Here is a 25422-nt window from a genome sequence, read left to right as displayed (position 1 = left end):
GCCAGTGTAAAGAAATCTTGCTAGATAGAAGCAAATGCATGAGCCTACACCAGCTGATATTTTGGACTATAAGTTATAAAAGTTATAAAAGTATAAAGATAAAGTTATAAAAGTTCTTGACATTTGTAAGAACCTGTATCTTTAGAGATTATGAAGATTATATGTATCTGACATATAAACTGAACAGAATCTGGATGGGGCAGAGGGCACATTCTGTATGTATGTATGACAGTCCTACCACTTAGTATTAAAAAAGCTGGATGACAGCATTTGTACATTCAATAAATGAGAGATTAATATTATTCAGGTGATTGCTCAGCTCTGCTCAACAGAATGGAGAAATGAGTTAAACTTTGAAATCTCTATCTGCTGTCTTGTAGACCATGCTGGCATCATTGACCATGTCTATAATGCTAAATAAAAAGGAGCCAGAGAACAAGCTTGTGTACTGGACCCAAATCACGTACACAGCTTAGACCAGTATTAGCTTTGTTTTCAGTCACCCTTATTAGTTCTCCGTAAACAATACCTGGATGTGATTTGGAAAATAGTTCTCTCCAGGCTAGTACTGGCTCCAACTGTACTAGCTTGGTCTGCTGCTCCTTGGTAAGCATTTGATATTGTTCCAACACATTTTTTTCCTTCAGCTTCTACCAGATGCCCATGTGACACACCCAGAGCACACAACATGTATCTTTTGGATTGACTAATATAGAGCTGCAGCACAGCTCTCATATTATTCCAGGTATTTCAAACTGAAAAATCCACACAAAATAGGAATTGTATTTTTATGTACAACACATGGGTCTTGAAAAGATCCAGAGCCACTTGCTATGTTGCATGGACCCTGTCTGCCTGCTGTAAAGGGCATTTGCCTGAAAGAGTGAGGACATGTCCCTATTCATTCCACTTGGCCTCTGGGCCAGGAATTAGTGTCTGATCTTCTTTTATCTAGCAATAACGAAACAGACATTTTATATTTTTTAAAATTAAAAACGAAGTATACATCTCCAGATACCACTCTTTTAAATCTGTCTGTAAGCCAGGAAAAAAAAGTAATTCTTATTCTGTGGATCCTGGAGTTTTCTTTCTAAATGAGATAGTTACTAGAGACACATATATGAAATTTTGGGTACTCACTGAAGCCCTCCATCTGTACTGATAACTTGCACATGTATCTTGTCTTCAGCTACTACAGGGCAAATCATTTCCTAAATATGATAAATGGGATCTCCGACAAACAGGCAGTGGTGGAGGTGTGGATGAACAAATCAGTGGAGATTGTGATGATGAAGATGGTTGTGGAGGATCAGGAAGTGGAGAAGTCAAGAGAGTCCTGAAAATTACAGACTGTAAGTCCATGATTCTGTTTCCTTCATGTATTTATATAGTGAATTGGCATATTTTCCAGTGAGAAAAGCTACTGAATTATATTGGAAAAGATGTGGAAATGATGGCTGTGTAATGTTTCCAAGATTTTCAGGAATAGGACTGCAATTATAGTATTTCTGTGAGCATGATATGAATATGAGTATCAGTTTCATCACAATACGTGTTAATACATATTTGGCATAATGTCGACTGATCTCAACACAGTATTTTAGTCAAATAAAAGGTGTTACAATGACATATCCCTGTGAGTTACTACTTAAACAAAAAAGGTTTGACAGCTAAGCAGAGAAATTATTATATTTTTTCATGGAACTATAGGAAAATATAAGGTTTAGTTGCGGTGGCTGAATTTTATAGAGCAGTGTTGGAACCAATGTACTGTAGCCCACTCAGCATCAATGCCATATTAATTCTTATACATCTTTTTGCTTTTATTATTGTTCTGGGTTTTTTTGTGTTTTTTTTTTTTTCTTTTTTCCTTTTCTGAACAATGTTTGTAACAATTTTCTTCATAAATCATTTGTGCACTTCAGTGGCATGGAAGTGTGAGCATGAGCAATTGGATTGAAACACAAGTAAGTTAAATACTTCTCTGCATCAGGACATTATTCTGCATCTCTTACTTCTCTTCCCACCATAGGGATATAAATAGAAATGATGGGAATAGGTGTCTGGTATCATCAAAACTGCATTTCTGCTTTTTTTTTTTTCATTTTTCTGCATTTTGCATTGCAAAACTCAATACTAATAGATACAAAGTCAAGGTCGGTGTCAATCTCTGAGTTTACCTATATTTGCTGAATTTAAGTGTACTCCAAGTTTCCAAGCTTAGGTGAGAACCTCAGGTCCTTCTTGACTTGACAGAGAAAAGACAATTGAGAAATGTGGCCGTAGAGAAGCACTAGTGTATCCTTGCCCAATTCTGATTTGAACAATTGGAGAAATGAGATTCTGAGCATCCTGGGGCATGCCTTAGCAAGTCAGTTTGGATTCAGCCTAAGATGCTGTTGCACTGATACCTAGTCTATACATTTTCAAATCCTGCTATACTTCTCTAGGTGGGATTTTAAGAGATCTGCAAAAAGGTTTGGACTTTTACTTCCTGGAAGTGCCTTTGAAGATTTAACTGTGAATCAAGAGAGATCAAATATTTAAAAACAGATGTGCTTTGGAATACTGGATATATTATACGTATTAGATAATGACACTCTGCCGTATGGAAAGACTGTAAAAGAGTCTTAGAATATGACTAAGTCTATTAAGGAAATATTAAATGATAAAAAATTAAAAGTTTCATTCAAACCTTTTCTAAGATAACAAAAATATGAGTCCATACTGTTCATTATTATGACTCGTGCATTTATCTTGAGGTGCTAGTACCTTTGAGGAGCTGTTGTGGTTTTATGGATTTATGCTGGCATGCATTTAATATTTGGAATGCACCTTAAAAGGTGTCTTGAATGTATATCAGAATCTAGAGTCCTAGACAACATTACTTTCTTCTGGGGTATCACACATGCTTACTGACATGGACTTTCTGTCCAATAGAACTGTTTAAACATTCTAATTAGTAAGAATTTTGTTACAATCTATGTCAATCTATTAAAAAATTAAAAGATAAACATCATCATGATTTAATCTGGTGAAATTTTCTTAGCTTCAGATGACTGGTATCGATTTCAAGCTATGTCAGATCCTAAACTCGTTTTTAAACTGAAAAGCTAGATTTACTCTGGTGGTATTGCTTACTGATCTTTGAAAAACATGACTGAACTTCAGTTGAACCTAGAGGTTGACTACAACATGTTTAATCCTCAATGATAGCTTGTGAGTTCTAGTGCTTTTTTGTGAATCGCGATTTTTTTTTTTAGTTGCATACAAATAGTCAGAAATGTCTGAATCTGTTTCTGTATTTGTATGTGGTTTGTATTTTATCACATATGTCATGGAAGACCAACCTGATTTTTTATACAGAAACTTACATTTGTAGTCCTAAATAAACTGATATAAAAAAGAAAAAAGCCCACACTTGCAGTGTGAACAAGATCAAAAAGTTAGATTTGTTCAAATCCAACCCTTCATAAGCTTCTCATCTGCAAATGCTTACTCAAAAGTCAAGCTCAAGAATTGCTGTACATCTGTACAATATTAATTTGTTTATTCTGTTATATAACAGATCACTGTTCAGTTTTTTCCACTGTTACATGCTGCTTCTATGTGTTATAGAACACTAGCTTATCAGTGTAACGTGAGCACATTTTTAAACTGAAAAACAGACTTCAGTTGCAGTAGAACTGGACAGGTAGAGACACAATGGACTGAGTTGGTCAATGTCCACATAGCAATTTAGGAACCACAGCAGAAGAAAAATGACACACATTGGAAATATCTCTGGCCTCATATTTCATAGCTGTTAACTTTCAGTTTGTGAAAAACAGTAAGGAAACAGTGAAGACAGAAGGCAGAAATAAGGTGGGGCAAAGAAAATGTACATGTGGGTTGTACTGCTCTTTCTCTATAGTACAGAGACTTAGTCTTCATCTATACTGATAAATAGGTGACAGTAGACATGTAAAAGACACAAATGACACCAGGATTAAACCAAATAGTTTGAATGTGTGAATAGGAACTCAACCTTTAATGTTGCAATTTTAAACACATATTCTTGTTACAGTCATTTTGTCTAAGAAGAACTTTTAAGTAAAAAGAGCTTTCAAGAAGTTTTAATAAACTCCAGAAACCAGATACTTACTTTCTTGTCATAGATAAGTATTGTCATAGGACTTGATAATGCATTTATGATTTTTGAGACCCAAAAAAGAATTGACTTATACAATAGATAAGTTATTTTGTAATTAATTCCTTTTAATATGTCACATTAAAATGGGTGAAAAAAGATTATTTATAGTGTTTAGTAACATACACATTTTAACTGTATCTGTTATGCAGATGATTAATTCACTTTACCTTATACTCTTTTGATACATGGTGACATATAAATAGTATTATTTTTTCCTTACCAAAGAAACTTTTTACAGGTTTTTTTTTTTCTGGGCAACTTTGCATTCTCTCACAATCAGCCAGGAAAAAAGGGGGATTACTACCTATTTTGTACTATAATAGAGTCTAGAGGTCCTAGCAAAGCCCAGGCTCCTTTCTTCTTTCCAAACATTTGCACCAGAGAAATGATCCTGTCTGCAACAATTTCATGATCTTAATAAGCTGACAAAGTATGATACAGAAGTAACCCTTCTAAGTACACTGCTTTGTATAAAAATGAAGACATATCTGCCGCTTTTTTTGACACCATGTCATTGCCTTCTGAACATACATACGATCCTCAGACCTAGAAGGAACAGAGGAGAAGGGAGATGTTTCTGCCAAGATAAACCTCTAGCAATTTTATGCCTCTGAAGTCAAAGATGACATTTCTACACTCAGCGCTACAGATGTAAGAAGTGTTTTGACCTAGTGTTGGAGAGTGACAAATGTGTGATGACAGACTTTAGGCTTTGGAAGGCCAATGAAGAGATTTGATATTTATGACACAGAAGTGATAGCCCTAGCATTACACTACTTCTTAAAATATGGTCTATTTTGAAAAATTCTGGTTTTCCTATCAAACAGTCAATCCTTACATTGCATTCAATATTTCAAAGCACTACAATTGTTCTGAATGCTTTGCTCTTCCTAAGTGCCTTTAAAATACAGCAAATTGGTGCTGTTATTTGAAGGAATGCTACTAGAAAGGATTCTGCACTTTAAATGTATAAAATAAACAGTAGTATAAAATCTTGACACTTCATTTGCTAGTTTTATTTTACTCTAACCCAGGAGCTCCCACAGGACTATTTCATGCGTCACAATGAATTACCTCCTCAAAACCCCCTGCAGAATGCAAGAGGTAATAACAACAAATACTTATCACCTATATATTGATTTGAATCTGTTTTTAAATAGCTCTGTGAGGAAGGGCTAATCCTGATATCACTCCTCTGAGGTATTCAATATCATCTGTCAAAATTCTCATATGACTTTTAGAAAGACCACTAATTTTCTGGAACATGCTCTACCACTGCTTTGTCTTTCTTTTCCCATTTTAACATGCAATATGGGTTTTTCTTTACTACAGCCAGAGGTGTTCTAGTTCAGGGCTGGGCTTATATATGTAGAAATATTAATGGTGTCTTTGTGCTTAAGGTATATACAGGCAAATCTTTTCTCTCACTTCGATTATTACCTCACTTGATATTCATCCTGCATGAGTGAAAAAGTGTCCAAAATGTTTTATTTCATAGAATAACAGAATCATAGAATCTTTGGGTTGGAAGGGACCTTTTAGAGGTCTTCTAGTCACAAACCCTGCAATGATCTTCGACTAGATCAGGTTGCTCAGAGCCCTGTCCAACACCACCTTGAATGTTTCCAGGAATGGGACATCTACCACCTCTCTGGGCAATCTGTGCCGGTGTTTCACCACCCTCCTTGTGAAAAATGTCTTCCTTCTATCTAGTCTAAATCTACCTTCTTTAGTTTAAAATGATTACCCCTTGTCCTATCACTACAGCTGCTAGGAGGATCTGTTCCATGATCTTCCCAGCCACAGAGGTGAGGCTGACAGGTTGCTAGATCCCAGGGCCCTCTTTGGTACCCTTTTTAAAAATGGGTGCAACATTTTCCTTTTTCCAGTCTCCAGGGACTTCACCTGACTGCCACAACTTGTCAAATACCATGGAGAGTGGTTTGGCAACTACATCAGCCAGTTCCCTTGGGATTCTGTGATACATTTCATCAGGTCCCATAGACTTGTGTATGTTCAGGTTCCTCAGGTGGTCTCAAACCTGATCTTCTCTTCCAGTGGCAGAGACTTTGCTCCTCCAGTCCCCATACTGCAGTCCATTCCCTCGAGAGGTGTCGGAAGAGATGCTGCCAGTGAAGGCTGAAGCAAAGAAGTCTCTGAGTACCTCAGCCTCCTCCTTATCTGTTGTTACCACTCTGCCAGTCTTGCTCATCAAGTGGAGTATGCTTTCTTCGACCTTCCTTTTCTGGCTGACATACCTGTAGAATCCCATCTTATTATTCTTCACAGCCCTTGCCAAGGTGAGCTCCAGCTGCACCTTGGCTTTCCTGACCCCATCAGGGCAGCATCCCAGGATACCTGTTCCAGCTTCCACTGCCTGTACGTTTCCTTCTTGCCCTTTACTTTGACCAGCAGGTCTCAACTCAGCCATGCCAGCCTCTTGCCTTCGTTTCCTGATTTCTTACACCAGGGGATCAAGAGCTCTTGCGCTCTATGGAAATAGTCCTTCAAGATCTGCCAGCTCTGTTTGGCTCCCTTGTCCCTGAGGGCAGTTTCCCAGGGGTCCTATTGACTAACTCCTTGAAGAGCTGGAATTTTGTTTTCCTAAAATTCAGGGTCCTGACTTCACTATTTGCCTGCCCCATATCCCTCAGGACTGTGAACTCCACCAGTGCATGATCACTGCAGCCCAGGATGCTTCCAGTCTTGATGACGCCAATTAGCTCACTTACTGGTGACCAACAGGTCCACTATCACATCTCCTCTGGTAGGGCTGTCTATTACCTGGCATAAGAAGTTAATCCATCTGCTATTAGGCACATAGGACTTAAATGAATCATCACAAGACTGGATTAAGATAGATTCACTGAAGGAGTTAAACAGGAAGAATGAGGATTCATGGTCTGAAGTGGAAGTGATATACAACCACACAGACTGTCAAATGTTAAAAGAAGAGCTCCTAGACTAGTTTTAAACATCTTAAAAAAAATAGTATCTAGTTTTAAAAGAGTCTTAACCTCTATTTTAACTCACTAGGAAGCAGACTTAAAAATATATGTATGAAAATAAAATAGAATAAACATTCTAATGAACAATAATTGTTTTAATGACCTGATATTTCCCCAAAGTATTTTTAGGGTTTTGCATTTGAAAAGTCCATTCTGGATCTGATTTACTGATTTACTGTGATCTGGCCTGATTTGGATCCTACTGGATCTGATAGCTGATTTACTTCAAAATATTTCAATGCTTCTACCACCGCTATTTAACAATAGGCTTGTTATTGACCAGTGCCTTTGAGTACATCTTTATCCCAGTGCACTGGAAGGCCACTATTTTTGTCTCAGAAAGTAAATCACAGTAAAGTCATAGAAATATGGTACAAAACTAGAGTCTTGAACAGTTCACAGCCCTTTTCCTTAATTGTTTATTGTCTAATTAAACAAAGAATACAAAGACTATTAAGTAGGCAACGGAAAGTTACACTTTCAGTCTTATATTTTGTCAACATGGTATCAGGTAACACAGATAATCTGTTTCTGTGTGCTCTGGGCGATATCTTCCACTACTTCTATTCCATTCACCATCCTCAGCTCCAAAAGTAAAGCATTGCAGTCCAAACCATTGTGGAAGTGATGCGAAGGACTCCTTATTAGATTTCTGCTGTTTGTGAGCATCTCAGGATTCAAAGACTTAAGAAGACTGGTGGAACACTCCAGATAGTGAAAGAGATAAAATCTCCATTGTGATGTTTGCCACCTGCTATATTGTTCTAAACTCTCATCTGCATTCTATATTACCTCAGTAAAGAAACAGATCCCTTATGTCTGAGTAGGATTTCAGGTTTTATTTTGTTTACACACAATAGTATTCTTCCTAATCCCCATTGTTAATGTGAAGTGTTTTTATTCAGGTGTCTTTGGAAGAGCTACATGACTTCATTGTTTATACGTTCACTCGATTCAGAATGTCTCAATTCTATTAAAAATGAATTAAAAAACCCCAGTTCTTGTTGTGAATCCCAAATTTGGTTTAAATATTGCACTAACTTTTAACACTTGTTATTATACTCAGATTTTATATTGTGTTTTGTGGAACGGGTATGAATAACCATTCCTTGTTTAGTTGGAAGAAGTGATATTTAATGATGTTGCTTAATGTATTTTAATGGAATCGAATTCAGACTTTTTTATAAGCTTAGAGAATTCTCCAGAAATAGGCTGTGTGTATTCCCCATCACATAATTCTGTCTATAGCTGGTGGTTTGTCTTTGAAAGAATATGTTTAAAAGTTGATTGTAGAGGAGGAGCAGGACATGAGATATCTTACAGGACAATCCACCCCATCTTGAAATGCAAGAAGAGTACATTGCCCCACTGTACCACCCACTGTGACTTCTGCACTAATTTCAGGCAAAAATGTGCTTTCACACAGAAGGTGTTTTTACCCCCCACATTTCAGGAGTAATATTCAGAATTAAGTTTATAGGCCACAGTGGGAGACGACATATTATTCACTGTCAGGTCTGTTTCAGCAAGGACTATATCTGTAATCAACTTTCTGGTGTTCTGTAATTGCTTCTGTGCTTTTTGGCCTAAAATTAGGCATATTACTTCTTCATTCAGTATGTAACTCGTTGGTTCAAACAGCTCAAAAGTGTCTACGTGTCTGGAAGGCAAATCAGAACAATTTTCTCCCCTCTCTGTCCAAGGAAACAGCTTGCAGGATGCCCCTGCTGGTGAGAAGGAAAAGTTAGAAGGAAGTGTATGAACCCAAGGAAAGGAGTGAGCTTTCCTTCCTGCCCTGTTAACTGGAGCACCAGTATGCTACAGACTGCTAAATTACCCGTGTATTACTCCATTACCACATAAAGTGACTATCTCCTCCAGGATGCCAACTTTATTCCTCTCTTATTTATGTATAGCAAATTAGTTTAAAGGTAGTTCAGGTGATAGGCAAGTTGCATCATACCTTAACTACACAGTACTGTAATCTGTATATCTCTGATTATTCCAAAAAGGAGCTTCTGAAGAGCTGTAACCTTCACAGGAAAAACCAGGTCAGAAAAGGACATACCACAGCATATCTTTTGTTCTCAAGTTCAGGAGGCATAAAGCAGTAGGCAGGAGTTTTTTTGGAAAGTTGCTAAAAACTGACAAGCAATAAGTCTGACTTTGTTCAACAAGCAGGTAATGTACACTAACACTTTTGTAAGAGTGGCACTGGCTACTTTCCTTCTACTGTGGTGGAAATAAGAAAGCTTTTAGGCTGTTCTCTATCTGCATAAATAATTATAACATCTATTATCTTATTCCTTTCCTCAGGAAATAGAAAAGAATGAATGAGAAAGCAATATACAATGATACTTTGCTGGAAAGTTTGTTTCTTTACTAGTTACTGTGAGCGTGAATATTTATATATTGGTTCAATGAAATAATACATGCAGTAAAAGGCTCCAATTTTCTGGTAACTTCAGAATTAGTGGTATTATTATAAGGTAATTCCCATAAAAATATAGCCTCATGTTATTAATGCAGGTAATTTGTAATAATTACACTGCTCTGATGTGCTGTATTTTAGACCAGTGAGTATGCTCGTTAAATGTTTTTTGATAACTTAAAACCTTTGAAAAGTAATTGTGCTTCTTTCTTTGTGTTTGCGGTAGAATCTGTCATAACAATCTTCCTGTTGAGTGTAACATGTTAATACCAGGCAATACACTGTTGAAAAGTACAACGTTTTATATCAGCTGACTTTATTTCTACCTCTGTGTGAATTCCCTCAACAAATTTTATGTACCCATTCCGATTATTTTTTTTGAATTAACAATCCAACCTGACAGCACAGCTCTAATCCATTACTCAGGTTAATTTCAACACTGAAGAAGTACAAATGTTGACTTCTGACAAAAGATCGTGTTCAAGAGAGCAAGTTGATACTCTTCAAATAGGAAACAAATAAAAATTGAAATGTCATAATTTGTTTTTTCCAATGCATAATATGAATATGCAGGTCACTTTTTTGCAAAATAAGATACAAGGAAGTTGTCTTGTAACTTTTCTCATGGCATTTCAAATGGAATTCCTGTGTTCACTTTGCTCATTGCTTCATGTCATTATACATACAGCAACTTTACCTGTGCAAACTTCATAGGCTGGTGAAGGTCTATGCATAGGAGTCCACAAATGAATTTTTTTTTTTAATCATTGGAACTTGTGTATCACTGTCGTTTTGTTTATGCTTCAATAATTTATATCATTATGTATTTCTGTGCCAACACTTGATCGTGCAAACAGAAAAATCTTTGAACTTCACATATGTTGACAATATGTATCTTCTTGCTGAAAGAAAATACTGATTTATTGAAATGCAAATTTTCCACAGGAATGTACTGATTACAATAACTCTTGCTCTTCAAAAGATTTTCGGTTCTCCATAAAACAAGGGAAAGAGAGAGAAGAGCTCAGATTATGTCAGTCTTCCTGTGAGAAGGAAGGGTGGGATACCCATAGCCTCCCAATTAATATTAGCCTATGAGAACATTATTGATCTGTTATATGATATCATCACAGTTGTGTGATTTACTAATACAATCCCCTCAAATAAGCCAGTGTTAGTCTGTCTCTCTCTGGTCCAAAGACTCTTTAGTTATTTGGACAGAGTAGGAAGAACTAGAGGGAGATAGTAATCAGGCTAAATCTCTAGAGTTGTACTTAAAGCGGTTTGTCTAGATTATGAGGGAAAAGCAGAATAACCACTCCACCAGTGTCTGACTTGAATTTAGGTCTTTGTTTTCCTAAAATAACTTTTATAAGGTTTATATTTCAACCCATTAATGAATATGAACTTTGAAAGTTTTGTCAAAGGAAAAGAAGATATTGTGTCCAACTCTTAAAAAAAGAAGTGCACCTTTATAAATTTTTTCATACAAAACATTAAAATTCCTTATCTACTCTAGATTAAGTTATATACTATTTATTTTTGCACGTGCATCTGAGATATGCAAAACCAAGTCAAAATACAATGCTTGTTTATGCAAAGTCTGGCAGGTTGGAAAATAATAAGGCTAATATATGTTATATTTTAAATGAGTTCCAAAGAAGTTCTTTCTGAAGTCAGTAGGCATCATATCACTAACTTCATAGGAGCTTGTATTTTCTAGAGAGACTACATAATGCCTTTAGTAGTAGTCACAAAGTTCTAATTATATTTTAAAAGGAATTAAGCACTAATTCTGAAGTTATCAGAAAATTGGAGACTTCTACTGCATATATTATTTCATTGAACCAATGCCTAATATTATATCTCTAATAATGTCTGATTATTAATTGCTTATAATTCAATCAATCAATAATTTTTATTATGTTAATGTGTTATTTGAAATGTGCTTTATAATAATGTATTGAGGATCTGAAAAGATTTTTTTTTATAACTCTTGTGATCACTGTATCTGAAATGTTCTATCAAATTCTTCCATGAATTCAGTGGATGATAATTTATATTGTTTTTCTTTATACAAAACAAAAATGAACTTGAGTTTTCCCACAAAAATATGTTCCTTTCAAGAAACTGCCTTTCAGTGGTGATGTCTAATCCTCAAAAAGCTATGAGTTTTTCTTCAATTAAGCATCCAAAAGTCGAAGTATTTTTGAAAAACAGACCTTCTGAAGAGTCACTTTCATCTCTAGTTGGCCTCACGTGTGATTTTATTATCTCTAAGAGATCTTTCTTTAACTCATAATTTTGAATTCTACTTTTTATGTCACAAGTGATCGATCTTTAAACTCTTGTTCATGTTTTGGAAAGGCTGGGATTGGAGACAGAATTAACAAAGATCTGAATATTTCCTTTGGGAATTTGGCCTGCTGTGTATTTTTATTTATTTATTATATGGTAATATAACTTTATTTGGAGGAACAAAAGAGAAGAGCCGCATCCCACAGTTGATGTCATATTTCTCACACTGTCTGTGATAGCTTTTATTACCCACTTTTGATGATTCTTTTACTTTTCCAGTGTATTTCTACTCTACTGACATAAATCATCAACGAAAATATAAAAGGTTTTTTTTGGTAGAAATTGGCTCTTATTACTTTGAGGGAAAGAACATAAAAAGCTAACCTTTATGCAGTTTGAAAGGGTTATTATACTCTAGCAACAATTCCCTAAAATGATCAGGTTAGCTACTTTAATGTGACAGTAAAACCCACCTTTTCACCACCCAAAATCTAAACATGAATGTTGGAATACAGCTATACACTAGTGTTCATTTCTTTATTTTCCTCAGAATGTAATCTTTAATAACAATAGATACAGGGTCAGGATTTTTCTTCATGCTAATTTTTCATAATGTAAACACCTGTGCTTGAACTAAGGAATTTAGACTCCTTTTATAGTCACTGTAAACAAATAAACAAGTATCACTGGAAATGAATAAACAGGCGAGGGCACTTACATTAAGGACCTCTGTTAGGATGAGAGGAATTGTCCCCTATAATCCTTATTTCTCTCTACTGGTTGTAAAAGGACTCAAGCTTCAGTAGCTCAAGTACAGATATCTAAAGTTAGTTAGACAAGTCCTTCCCTAAGTTAGATTCTTTTGCTTTCACTTTGATTTTGATTTAATTTTACTTAGTTTTATGTAAGGGTTAAATATTTTTCAATGATGTACTTTACAATTTTATCTTCAAGATCACTAATGATTTGTTACAACACAAAAGAGAGGGGTTACTTGTATATTCAGCCAATAAAGCCTGTAAAATGGAATTAACGTTGTCTGAAAAGCATCCTTTGATAGGAAAAGAAACCATTCTTTTTTCTGTCATCTGTGAAGGAGAAAATGGTCACTGGTGCAAAAGGATGTGGGAATGACTGTGAATCCTATGGTGTGTTTGGTTATCAAACTGTCTTGGTATCTGTTTTATTTGTTTCTCTTTTTAGATATGGAACACAGAAAAATAAATGTTAAAACTATAACAAACCAAAAGTTTCATGACCATAATATTAAAAAAGAATTAATTCACTGAATTGAAAAGGCACTGTAAACTACTTTCTAAATCTGCTTATGAAAGAATCTGCTGCTTTTTCAAAGTTGTGAATCACATCAGACCTTTATCTATTTTTTAAACAGGTTGTAACCATGATAACCACGTCACATTTCTGTATACTCAAAGGTAATTTATGGTAGAAGTTAGTTCCTCTGCCTGTCATGTGTCTCCAGTCTTTACTATATTCTTTAAAAAAAACAAAGTGTGTGATCTCCTGCGAGTTCCTTTGCAACTGGTGCAGAGACTTAAATTAGATTAATTTCATATTTGCGTCTTCCACTATTAAAGATTATAGCTCCAATGCCTTGAATAATTTGCTTATCAGTAATTCATATTCAGACCATTTTTAACTTTAAAAAAGAAGAGAATAAATTAATTTCTGTTTGTTACAGAAACTTAGCAGTATTTTTTTTCCTAGAAATAATCTATATGGGAGATGTGACTACGCAAGACCTAGTTCTTAAAATCTGCAAAATGTCTGTGAATATAAAAAACAATCAGGAAAAGTTTCCCAAAGAAGGTTGAATCTATTGTAAAATACTCAGTTATGACCTGTAATCTCTGAAGAAATGTATCTGCAAGGCAGCAACTGAGGTTCCTTTTTTTTCTCCTCTTCTAAAGGGAAGCAGTTAGACATCTGTATAATTCCAATCTGGCCTACAAATGTGATGCTTGTTTTCTAGAATTAGTCTGTTAATAGGCAAAAGGTTTTACTTTCTAGGAAGAAATGTATGGAAAAGATAGTGCAAAGGAAAAAGTATTCTTTGTGCCCTGATCCTCTTGGAAGGATTCCCCTCTAGATCAGACACCTAACAGTGAGAGGAGAGACTCAGTTGCCCAGACATGCTGTCATTTCAGCAGATCACTTGAGGAGTCTGTTTCAGTACGTGCTCACTAGTCTCTTTTGACTGTATGAACTGTGTTTCCAGTGACTATAGCAGGAGCTAGCTCACATCAAACCTTCTATTGTAGACACCTAGATTTAGATAAGTGAATCTGGAGATAATTCCACTCTCTGTGTTTTTAAAGGTTGGCTAGCTAGAACAACTCTCTGCCAGATGTTGGCCAGTAGCAGTGAGATTAGATGTGCTAAACGTGAATAATTTTTCTTACTTGGAGACCCATTAAGCAGATTCTGCTCAGGGACAGTAGATGTGCTTAAGGAAGGGAAAAATCTCCTGATTCATTGTGATTTACTCAGTTGTAGGAATGTTATGCCACAGCTCAATAGACACAGAATTCATCAAAGGTATTCTTTGTGGCACCACATAGTCACTAGTATTTTTTATGTCAAATCCATTAGGAGTGTGGAACATGGATCTTTTCTCCCATTTGGCTCCTTTCTCAAGCGTAAGTTGCTTGCAGTCATCCTCAGGTAACTGCTTTCATAGCACAAGGTTAAATTAAGGACCCCCTGAATAGCTGGTCCATTTCTCATTCAGACATATGATTAGTGCTTGTTATGAACGTTGTGAGCATGGACAGGTCATATGGAAAGATGTGCCAAGTTTCCTGGAAGGGCATGGACCCCTTGTTTCTATGTTATTATCAATAATGCCCTAAGCATTATGGATGAGTCAATCAATGCCATTTTAATTCAGGGCCAAAATGTCTCTGCGACCCAACCCGGAGGACCAAAAATGTAGCCTTGACAAGAGGTAGTAGACTGAAATAAAATGCCTAAAGATAATAAACTAGTCCTGAAAAAAAGAGTTTTCTGAAGTCTGATTGAGATGTCTCAATGAGAAAAAGTCTGAATAGAGAAGGATGTATGAGAAATAGGCAGAAATGTCTTTGTTCCTTTATTAAGTCTGTTCCACCATTATTCATCTTTTTTTTCAGCGTTTATATGCTTAAATAGATATGCTCCAGCTTCAAGACCAAAGGGTGGATCCTGTGACCAGCTTTAGGATGTGAGAAACACAGTTTGGGATACTTACACAGGTATAACACCCTTAGGAGTGTCTTACAGATTGCAACAGTGACATTTGGAAAATATGTCAGTTGTTAGGCAGAGTGGAGACAGATGGCTGTTAAAAAGTACTATTTCTGAAATACCAGGAAGCAAAATCAGAATATGACAGTTGTTCTTAAAAGAAGCTACACATGAACTGAAAAGCTGCAAAATAATCACCTAGTACACATCTAGTACCTTAGATAGATAAATTTAGTCATTAGCAAAAAAAAGAAGGAACTATTAATTATGGTGAAGATTTCCTAATCAAATTGTTCAGGAAAAGCTATTTATAGACAAAAATATTGATCATACATTGTGACTTGCAGATGTACTTGAGATTTTTGAAAACATCTATTGTTTGTTAAATGTTGGCTAGTTAAAAGTGCACATCAGGGATTTTATATTCAATAATTGAACATGTGTGCTCATATATTTAAATTAGGATAATAAGGAACTTAAATAGGTTTCCAGTTTACAATGTGCTAGTCTTTGGTAGTTCCAAGACTTGGACACATAAGACACTTAGACACACCTTAAATATAGGCAAACTAAAAGCATCAACTATTGTTTGCAAATTGATTTAGCTGAGAAGCTGACCTCTGCTGCCCACCTTGCCTGTCTTCTGGAGCTGTATCTCCTCTAGCCAGTATAGTTGAACAACACATGATGCTGGACCTCCACCATAACTGTTTAGAGACCAACACTTTAAGGCAAACTAAATGTACTTCTGCTGTATGTTAATACAGGTGTGGCAGGTTGATTTGGCTTGTTGCCAGATATCCACCCAGCTGCTCCCCCTTTCCCCCTCCTCAACAAATGACAAAAAAAAAAAGAGAGAAGATGAAAAATTTTGTGTGTTGAGATAAAGACAGTGAGATCACTTACAAATTACCATCATGAGCAAAAAAAAGACTCAACTTGGGGAAAGTTAATTTAATTTCTTGCCAATTAAATAGAGTAGGATGGTAAGAAAAAACCACAAGGCTAAAAACACCTTCCCCCCATCACCCTTCCTTTTTCACTCAACTTCACTGCTTCATTCCCAGCTCCTTTACCTCGCCCTGCCACCGAGTGATGCAGGGATGACAGGCAATGGGGGTTGCAGTCAGTTCATAACAGCTCCTCTCTGCTGCTCCTTCCTACTCACATTTTCTTCCCTGTTCCAGCATAGGTCCTATCCATGGGCTACAGTCCTTCGGGATAAGACTGGTCCAACACAGGCTTCTCTCCACAGGCTGCAGCTTCCTTCAGGGCACATCCACCTGCTGCAGCACGGGGTTCCTCCACAGGTTGCAGTGTGGTTATCAGCTCCAGTGTGGTGCTCTGCATGGGCTGCAGCAGGACCACCTGTTCCATGGTGGTCCTCTCCATAGAGTGCAGGAGAGTTTATGCTCCAGTGCCTGGAGCACCTCCTCCCTCTCTTTCTTCTCTCACGTGGGTGCTCACAGGGTTGTTTCACTTTTTTTCTTTTTTTCCCCACACACCTCACACTGCCAGGAAGCATTTTGCCCTTTCTTAAATACATTTTCCCTGAAGCACCACCATCTTGACTGATGGGGTTCAGCTGTGTCCTGTGGTGAGTCCACTGGATCTGACTGGAACAAACTGTGTCCGGCACGAGGCAATCCCAGTCTTTTCTCACAGATGCCATCCCTGAAGCCCCCCGCTGCCAGCACCTGGCCACATAAACCCAGTGCAATAGCACACTGGGCACTGGTGTGTCAGGTACCACAGACTCCTCTGTTTTCATTATCAAGGGAGAACCACTTTTGGAGGTGTGGCCAAGCAGATAGGGTAAGGAAACACTCATCTCAGTTTAATCCCTCGCTGCTTAATCCAGCCCTGGCCATGAGCCAGCACTCTAGACAGCCCTGTGGGCTCAACTGTGAGTCTACTGCTGTACTCACGCTGCAGAAAGGGCAAAATTTGGAAGGTTTGGCCTTGTCAGATGGCAAAACCTGTTAGTTTTTTTACAGCTCTGTCTGCAGTAAGTTAACAAGTGTATTGCTCCATGAATTCCTCATTTTAATTTACGCTTGATTTGATCAGACTTTTTCAGAGTAAAAATCAGAGAGAACATTTTGCTTGTAGCTTAACTTATGTACAGTCAGGACTTCAGCTCCTCCTGTTCCTATGCCAAGTAGTTTTCATAGATTCAGGACTAGTTCTTTTGAGACAGTCACCAGCTACCAAAATCCCAGTAGCTTCACACTGTGAAAAATGGTCCCATGATTGATACCTTTGTCAACAACATCCACAGAAAAGGGAAAAATTAAATAGATGCTAGAAATAAATGGTAACTTCTCATGACCTGAGCTGAGCGACAATGGCCCAGGATTGAGCTGCCAGTGATTACACTTTAAGGCTCTCATCAGCGAACTGAGGAATTTGCTGCTTCTGCCTCTCAAGATTCACTTCTTCGAATGCACTGAGCAAGATGTGTGATGTATAATGTCATAGTGTATATAATAAAGAAGGAAAATATAATATATAATTAAAGAGATTGTGATAAAATCTGTGAACTCAGTAACTTTTTTATGAAGTTATAAAGTAGTTTTCTATTAAAATATCAAATTTAATATTCAGTTCATTAACAACTCTCATTATCCCAGAATCCATAAACATTAATTTATTTTACGGTGCAGCAATTTCTATGAAATGTAAGTCATAAAACATAGAAGAATGTGTTTAGAGAGATGGATTCAGAAAGAGAATAATCAGATTTTTTTTCTCTTTTAGTTAGTCCTTTCTATTGCCTTTTTTCCTCCTTTTTTATTGCTCCTCCTTTTTCTAATTAACTACCATTTTTCATCTTATGTCAACTGATACAATCATAAGTGATTATTTAAGATATTAATAGGCCTAGAAGCAGTTGCCTCACACATAAACTCTCATGCCCAAATGGCCACTTACCAAAGAACTAGATTTTAATTTCTCATAATTCATTTCTCTTTCAATTGGTCTAAACAGAATAATTGAAGAACGGCAGGTGTTTTTTATTTCAAGTCTTTAAGCTTGTTTCTTGACTTACCCTTTTATAGCAATCTTCTTTCACAGAGAGAAGGCAATTAATTCTTCTGTATGCCAGAAGATGCCACTGTAGCACTCACTGACAAACAGCAAAGACTGATGGCAGGGGAGAAGGGTATGAATATTATCAGGTACAGCATCTGATTGATTGCTCCTGAGCAGGTATTACTGTAAGTATCCTAAAAGTACAGGGTCTTAATTTCGTAAGAGAATGAGATTCTTTGATTTTGCCAAAAAGAAATATAAGCATCTAGTTATTGGGAATTTAAGGAAATAGTTATTTTATGGCATAATGTCATTAATGGAAATCCGAGTACAGTATTTGCCAGCTTGGATATTTATGTGCTACAACACTGTAACAAGCACCAATACGAGTACATGTTCTTCCTCCAAAGGGTTTTTCTGGAAAGGATTTCCCAACTTTTAATATACTGTATAAATCACTTAAAAAATAGTCTCCTTAGGTTACTATTTCATTTTCTTCTACATCCAGTTAATCGCAGGGAGGTTTGATATCATCTATCTACTGCAGTGTCATGGTTCTTTTTTTTTTTCTTTCTTTTTCTTTAAAAAAAAGCTGGTAGTGAGCAGTCCATCATTACCTTTACAAACTAAGCTTTTCCCCAGGCAATAAAGATACAAGACAGCCAAAAAATACTTCCCCAAAAGGTCTATCTAAAAAGATGCTTTATTTTATTTTATTTTAAGGACAATTTGAACATTTTACCTCTTGCCAGCTATGCTACTTGCTGGTGACAAAGAAAAAGAGGGAAGAAGGTTACTGTGGAGCCCCATCAATGGTCAAAAAAGCTCAAACTGATAATCTATAAAGAAATACAATAGGAGGAACACTTTAAAAGCACTTCCTTTGAACAAGGTCTCTATTAATTGTTTGTCCTCAGAGATAAGGTGGTGCCTACATAAGAAAACAAGCAAATATATTCAAAGTGTGTGTGCATGTATGCTTTCCAGTGGGACACTACAGTCCACTGTCAAATGTGAGTGTCACCAAATGGACAACCAGAACGCATTCTTGAAATTTAAGCTGTGCAGGGTTTTTTGCTGTGAATGTGGAAAAAAAATCATTAATGAGAAGCAATGTACAATGCAATTTCTATTCCATGTATTACCAGTGAAAAACATTTTTTTTCAGTTATTACATACAGACTTCATGTCTTGAGGTAAAGCAGGTTTATCTGCTAAGGTTTAGAGTTTATGATACTTCTGCTCGATTAGAAACAGGCACAACTTAACTCTATATGGGGTTGGAGGAAAGAAGAAGCATTTTTCAATCAGTCATAGAGTCATAGAGTATTCTGAGTTGGAAGAGATCCATGAGGATCATCGAGACCAACTCCTGACTCCACACAGGGCAACATAAAAGTCAAACCATTGTCCAAATTCTTCTTGAATACTGACAGTCTTGAGACCGTAACCACTTCCCTGGAGAGCTCTTTCCAGTGCTTGAACAACCTACCAGTGAAGAGCTTTTTCCTAATACCCAACCTGAACTTCCCCTGATGCAGTTTTAAGCTATTCCCTTGAGTCCTGTTGCTGGACACCAAAGAGAAGAGATCAGCACCTCCTTCTCTTCTCCCCCTCATGAGGAAGCTGTAGGCAGCAATGCGCTCACCCCTCAGTCTCGTCTTGTCTAAGCTGAACAAATTTCAGTATCCTCATATCCTCAGCTGCTCCTCATAAGTTAAGCCCTCTAGTCCTTCCACTATCTTTGTTGCACTTCATTGGACACATTCTAATATTTTTATATCCTTCTTATATTCTGGAGCCCAAAACTGCACACAATACTTGAGATGAGGCTACATTAATGCTGAATACAGTGGGACAATAACTTCTTTAGACTGGCTAGCAACAGGGCACTTAGTGTATCCCAGGATACAGTTGGCCCTTTTGGCTGCCAGGGCACACTGTGGACTCATATTGAGCTTTTACAAAAGTCTCAATTACACATTGAGACTTTCTTTTTCTTACTATCAAGGTAACTCTTTTTTCCTTACTTCTCCATTGCGTCTCATCTTTGTATCTTCTGGTTTTGTGAATACTTAACATCTACCCTAAAGCTAAGGCTATTAAATACACTTACATTGTTAAGTTGTGTTTATATAATTAAAAGGCAACATTACATCTTAAATGCACCAGCAGAAATTTTTTGATACATAAAACTTCTTTGTGTTTTTGTAAAGAAGATAAGGTAATAGTCCATCTGTTTCAAACATAGGGTCTTCTTACCAGTAAGTACAACAATTTTTTCTGGAAAATAGGATTTTTTCTTCCTTATATACAGCTAAAAGTGTCTGTGAATAAAGGTATATTTGTAAATAAAATAGAACTCCAAAAACCTAATTTTGATACTAGCAAACACCTAACATTGTTTCTACTGTAGCCCATGAGTTCCATGTTTAGGGGTGTTCAGTGACCCATGTATCATTCAGAAATGCCAAATATTAGGTACCTATGACTCAGAGTACTGTGTGGCTGAGGCATTCAGTATGCAATAGAGAATTTTTTGATGATTCATATGTAGGGCAAGTGATATGGCCAGTGAATATTATGTCACTGTGCACATCAATTTTTGCAATGTTAAACTGTTTATTTCTGCTTTTACTACATTGGTTTCATCTTTATGACTATCTATAAAAAAATATAGTGGATCCAAAATCATTTGTGATGAAGCATTTAGTCACAGCTGTGCCCATTTCTCAGTCTTTTCACAGTTTGGGAAACAGCACTAGTAAATATTGTGAGAAAATGTTGAAAGTAATTAAAATTAAACACTTCGATGGACCACTCCTGTATATTCCTTTTTATGAAATTATTTACATTTCACTGTGTAGTGGGTTTGCCTTGTCTGGGTACCAGGTGCCCACCAAGCGGCTCTGTCACTCCCCCTTCTCAGCTGGACAGGGGGAGAAAAATACAACGAAAGGCTCATGAGTCGAGACAAGGACAGGGAGATCACTCAGCAAGTACCATCACAGGCAAAAAACTTAGGGAAATTAATTTATTTGTTACCAATGAAATCAGAGTAGGATAATGAGAAATAAAAAACAAATCTTAAAATGCCATCCCCCCACCCTTCCCTTCTTCCTGGGCTCCTGATTTTCTCTACCTCCTCCCTCCGGACAGCACACGGGGACGGGGAGTAGCGGTTGCAGTCAATTCATCACGTTGTTTCTGCCACCCTTTCCTCCTCACACTCTTCCCCTGCTCTGGCATGGGGTCCCTCCCACGGGAGGCAGCTTTACATGAACTGCTCCAGCCTGGGTCCCTTCCCCGGGGTGCCGTCCTTCAGGAACAGACGGCTCCAGCCTGGGTCCCCCGCGGGGTCACAAGTCCTGCCAGCAACCCTGCTCCAGCCTGGGCTCCTCTCCCCACGGGGCCACAGGCCCTGCCAGGAGCCTGCTCCAGCGTGGGCTTCCCACGGGGTCACGGCCTCCTTCGGGCATCCCCCTGCTCCGGCGTGGGGCCCTCCCCGGGCTGCAGGTGGAGATCTGCTCCAGCGTGGAGCTCCATGGCTGCAGGGGCACAGCCGGCCTCGCCATGGGCTTCCCCAGGGGCTGCCAGGGAACCTCTGCTCCGGCGCCTGGAGCCCCTCCTGCCCCTCCTGCTGCTCTGACCTCGGGTCTGCAGAGTTGTTTGTCTCTCATGTTCACACTCCTCTCTTCCGGCTCTTGTTGCACAACAGTTTTTTCCCCCTTCTTAACTATGTTACCCCAGAGGCACTACCACCATCACTGATGGTCTCAGCCTTGGCCAGAGGTGGGTCTGTGTTGGAGCCGGCTGACATTGGCTCTATCAGATACAGGGGAAGCTTCTAGCAGCTTCTCACAGAAGCCACCCCTGTAGTTGCCCCCACTACCAAAACCTTGCCATGCAATCCCAGTACACACTAATATTTTATTAAATTATAACAGAGATACAAAGCAGAAAGCAAGAGAACATGCATGTAGTTTTAGTTCATTTTGTAGTTTGAGTGGGAGTGTTTCCACTCACATATTTTGATTTTGATAAATTTTAGAGGTCACTGGGAAAAAAGAAGTCAAAATTGAGATTGAAACTAGAACATCCGAAGATGTAAGTGGTGAGGTTAATGTGTCTAAAATTAAGAAAAGAAAAAAAAAAGCCTTATTTTATCAAACCTTTTTTGCTTCCTATTCCAATGTATACCTATTACCTCATGAAAGATAATATAGATGTGGGAAATAGGAAACAGACTATCATTGCAACCTCTTTAGCTTTTCAGTGATCTATTTTTAAACAAAAGATTACATCAATCTAATCACAGTTCTGAAAGGCAAAGAGCAATAGATATGAATGTTTGTTCTGCACATTCATTTTTTCAACCTTTTAATTCACAATAGTCACCATAGTGAGATCTTTTACAACTAAAGCAGTAGTTTATGTACAGGACACCTACTGAACTATTAGCATATTACACTTTCTGAAGAAGAATTTTTCAACACATCAGTATAAGAATCTGACAAAGAGGAACGGGTATATAGTGTATTTTATTAAGATTGTGTGTGGTCAATACCTCATGACTTTATGTAGGAAAGCATACTGTTTTTTTCAGACTGTGGTCTTTCTTATTTTTTTGGACTATCGGTTTACAAAGTATTCAATTTTCATCAAAAATGTCTTTTTCCTTGGAATTTTTCTTTTCATTGAAAGATAATCTTATTAACATGTACTTACATTATATGCAGTCATTGTAATCCAGGAATTAACTAAAGCAAGATTAAAAATTGTAAATATAAATGAAGTGATTGAATAGTCTATTTAGTATACTAGCAGATTTAGCAATTAGTAGGTCATGTGAGCTTCAGAATGACTATTGTCATATTAAAATATGAAAAAAAGTTTGCTCCAATTCTTTTTCTTGCTTGTAACGTGAATCTTTTATTTTTTTCTTACCATGGAAAACTAGAAAGTTTTTCTTGCAATCTTTGACATGTCAGTTTTCACTGTATTATCTGTGCTTCATTTCTCACTATGACCTAAGTATTTAGTGAGTCCTCAGGTTTTTGTTAGTTCATTTTCACAAAGAAGATAAACTGATACTAAAATAAACTGATTTTTTTTATCAATGGAAGTACACATCTCATTGTTTTCCTGAGTATAGTAAGAAGTAAGCAGCAGATTTTTTTGTTTGTTTTGTTCATAATTCAGAAAATCTGTCTTAAAAGTCGTCTATCCCTTGGTTCATTTTTTGGTGTGTATTAGCAGTATTTTTCTTCACCATATCCTTTGCTTTCCTACTGCTGCCTTTGGCTGTTCTTAGCACAGAACATTTCAGTTTCACTCATCTATCTGAAGCCAGCTACTAGCTCTCCTTTGCTTTGGACATAATCTCACTGTTGTCACGTTTTGAACAAGGAGTCCCTCATGCTGCTTTAACAAGGTTTCACTGAATATACATTGCAAAAATTAACAGCTCAAAAATCTAATTTCTAATAGGTTTGAATTTCCTCCTGAGTACTTTAATTCATTTTGCTTCTTTTTATTCCACTTTTATTGTTTTAAACTGTTAAATTTTCCAGATTTTCTCCACAACTATAAGCAATGCTAAAAACATATTAAAGGACATTTTAATGTAATCTCATGACTCATGGAGCTCTGCCTTTACAAGGGCAGCAAATATCCAGAAGCTGTGATAAATTGAGACAGCTGACACAACTTTAGCTACCCTAATCCTTTCAACAGATTTCTGACTTTGGGATCATAGAGGAGTATAGTCCTCATCATAATCCTTACTGTATTCCTATTCTTAAGCTTTCTTTCACAATGTGTGAGAGTAAGGGGAAGAAAGAAGGAAGGGGATATTACATACTGTGGTATTACCACACATTCATATGTGAGCAAGAAACCCCATTCCTAAGCCAAAGAGACCATCCCCAGATTCAGAAAACATTAGTTTAAATAGTTAATTATATTGATCATATTGATGAATTCAATGTCTATAAAACACACACATCTACTCTCTTCTTCTCTTAACCTGTATAAAAAAAAATAACAGGTTACTGCCACGAGTTCAAGAACCGAAGCAATAACTAATAGATTGCTGCTCCCTTTTTTCATACTTTTCTGAGGCAATGAAGAGCAAAAAAGCAGTCAGAGGCCTGACTGTTTGTAAAAATTACCAGTTCTTCTATTTTTCTTTTGTTAGTAGAGTATTTGGCTGTGAGCCATACAATATGGAGAATGAACTTAGTTAGCTTGCTTGGTCTGAGTACACTTGTTTGTATAAAAAGTAATCAAATGAAATCTTTTAGCACATTTAATATTAAATATTGATTTCTCCACTAAATTCATTCCAACTACCAGGTCTTGATTCTTTAATTATAAGCACCAATAAAAATATAAATAAATAAACTAAAGATTTAACTCAATAAACTGTATTTATTTTAATTATTTTATTCTTTATGCTGAAATTTATGTCCTATTTCTAGTAGTGTTTTTTCAGCATATATACAATAACATACACTGACTACATACACTCATCTTTTTGCTTTATATAACTCAGTTAAACAAACAGAAATAATTGGTATGATGCCTTATAGTAAAAATAAGATAATGTCTTGGGTTTTGAGCAAAATTGTAAGGGAAGGCAGTCAAAGACTGAAATCAAGTTGCATTTTCTATACTGTATAAATTATATGGATTAGTTTTGATCACCTAGGAATGCGCGGTGTCTGAAGAAGCTATATAAGAGGAAAATGATGCTAAAACCAGATAAGATAATTCTGTTCTACTAGCTGTTTATTGAAAGGAGAACTTGCCATGATTTTAGCTTCTACAAAGGTTTCTGTATCATGGTTATCACCACAGGGTCTCTGTTACCTTAAGCAATGTGAATAATAGTTTGACGCACCATATTTGTTACCTCCTTCTCTCCTCATGGAAGTATTATGTGTGCACTGGAATTTTTGATTTGCTACAAACCAAGGTCAAAGAATTACACCTTACTTCTGAAGTGCAAGAAGCTGTGTTTCTGATGATTTTTATCAGGCTTGGCTAAGGATGTCAGTAAGACCTATGCTGCTGAGGGATCAAACTAGAACTGCATATTTCCCTTTAACACCTCTCTCCCCTGACCAGAATAAAAAAATTTACCTGTTGTACTAGTTTTGGCTGGAATAGAGTTAATTTTCTTCATAGTAGCTTGTATGATGCTGTGT

General features: G+C 36.9%; 1 protein-coding gene across 1 annotated transcript in view; it reads left to right on the top strand.

Moving 5' to 3' along the window:
* The window catches only part of GPC5 (glypican 5), a gene marked incomplete at its 3' end in the record, with an annotated part of 785572 nt that overhangs the window by 444461 nt on the left and 315689 nt on the right, over positions 1 to 25422 (top strand). Inside the window, exon 7 of the mRNA XM_082011503.1 lies at positions 1190 to 1352. Coding sequence (XP_081867629.1) covers positions 1190 to 1352 — 163 coding nt within the window. The remainder of the gene's footprint in view (positions 1 to 1189; positions 1353 to 25422) is intronic.

Source organism: Phaethon aethereus, assembly GCF_964289735.1.
Source record: "Phaethon aethereus genome assembly, chromosome: 1".
Taxonomy (NCBI): Eukaryota; Metazoa; Chordata; class Aves; order Phaethontiformes; family Phaethontidae; genus Phaethon; species Phaethon aethereus.
Note: the sequence above shows the minus strand (reverse complement) of the source record. Positions and strands in the feature narration are given on the sequence as shown.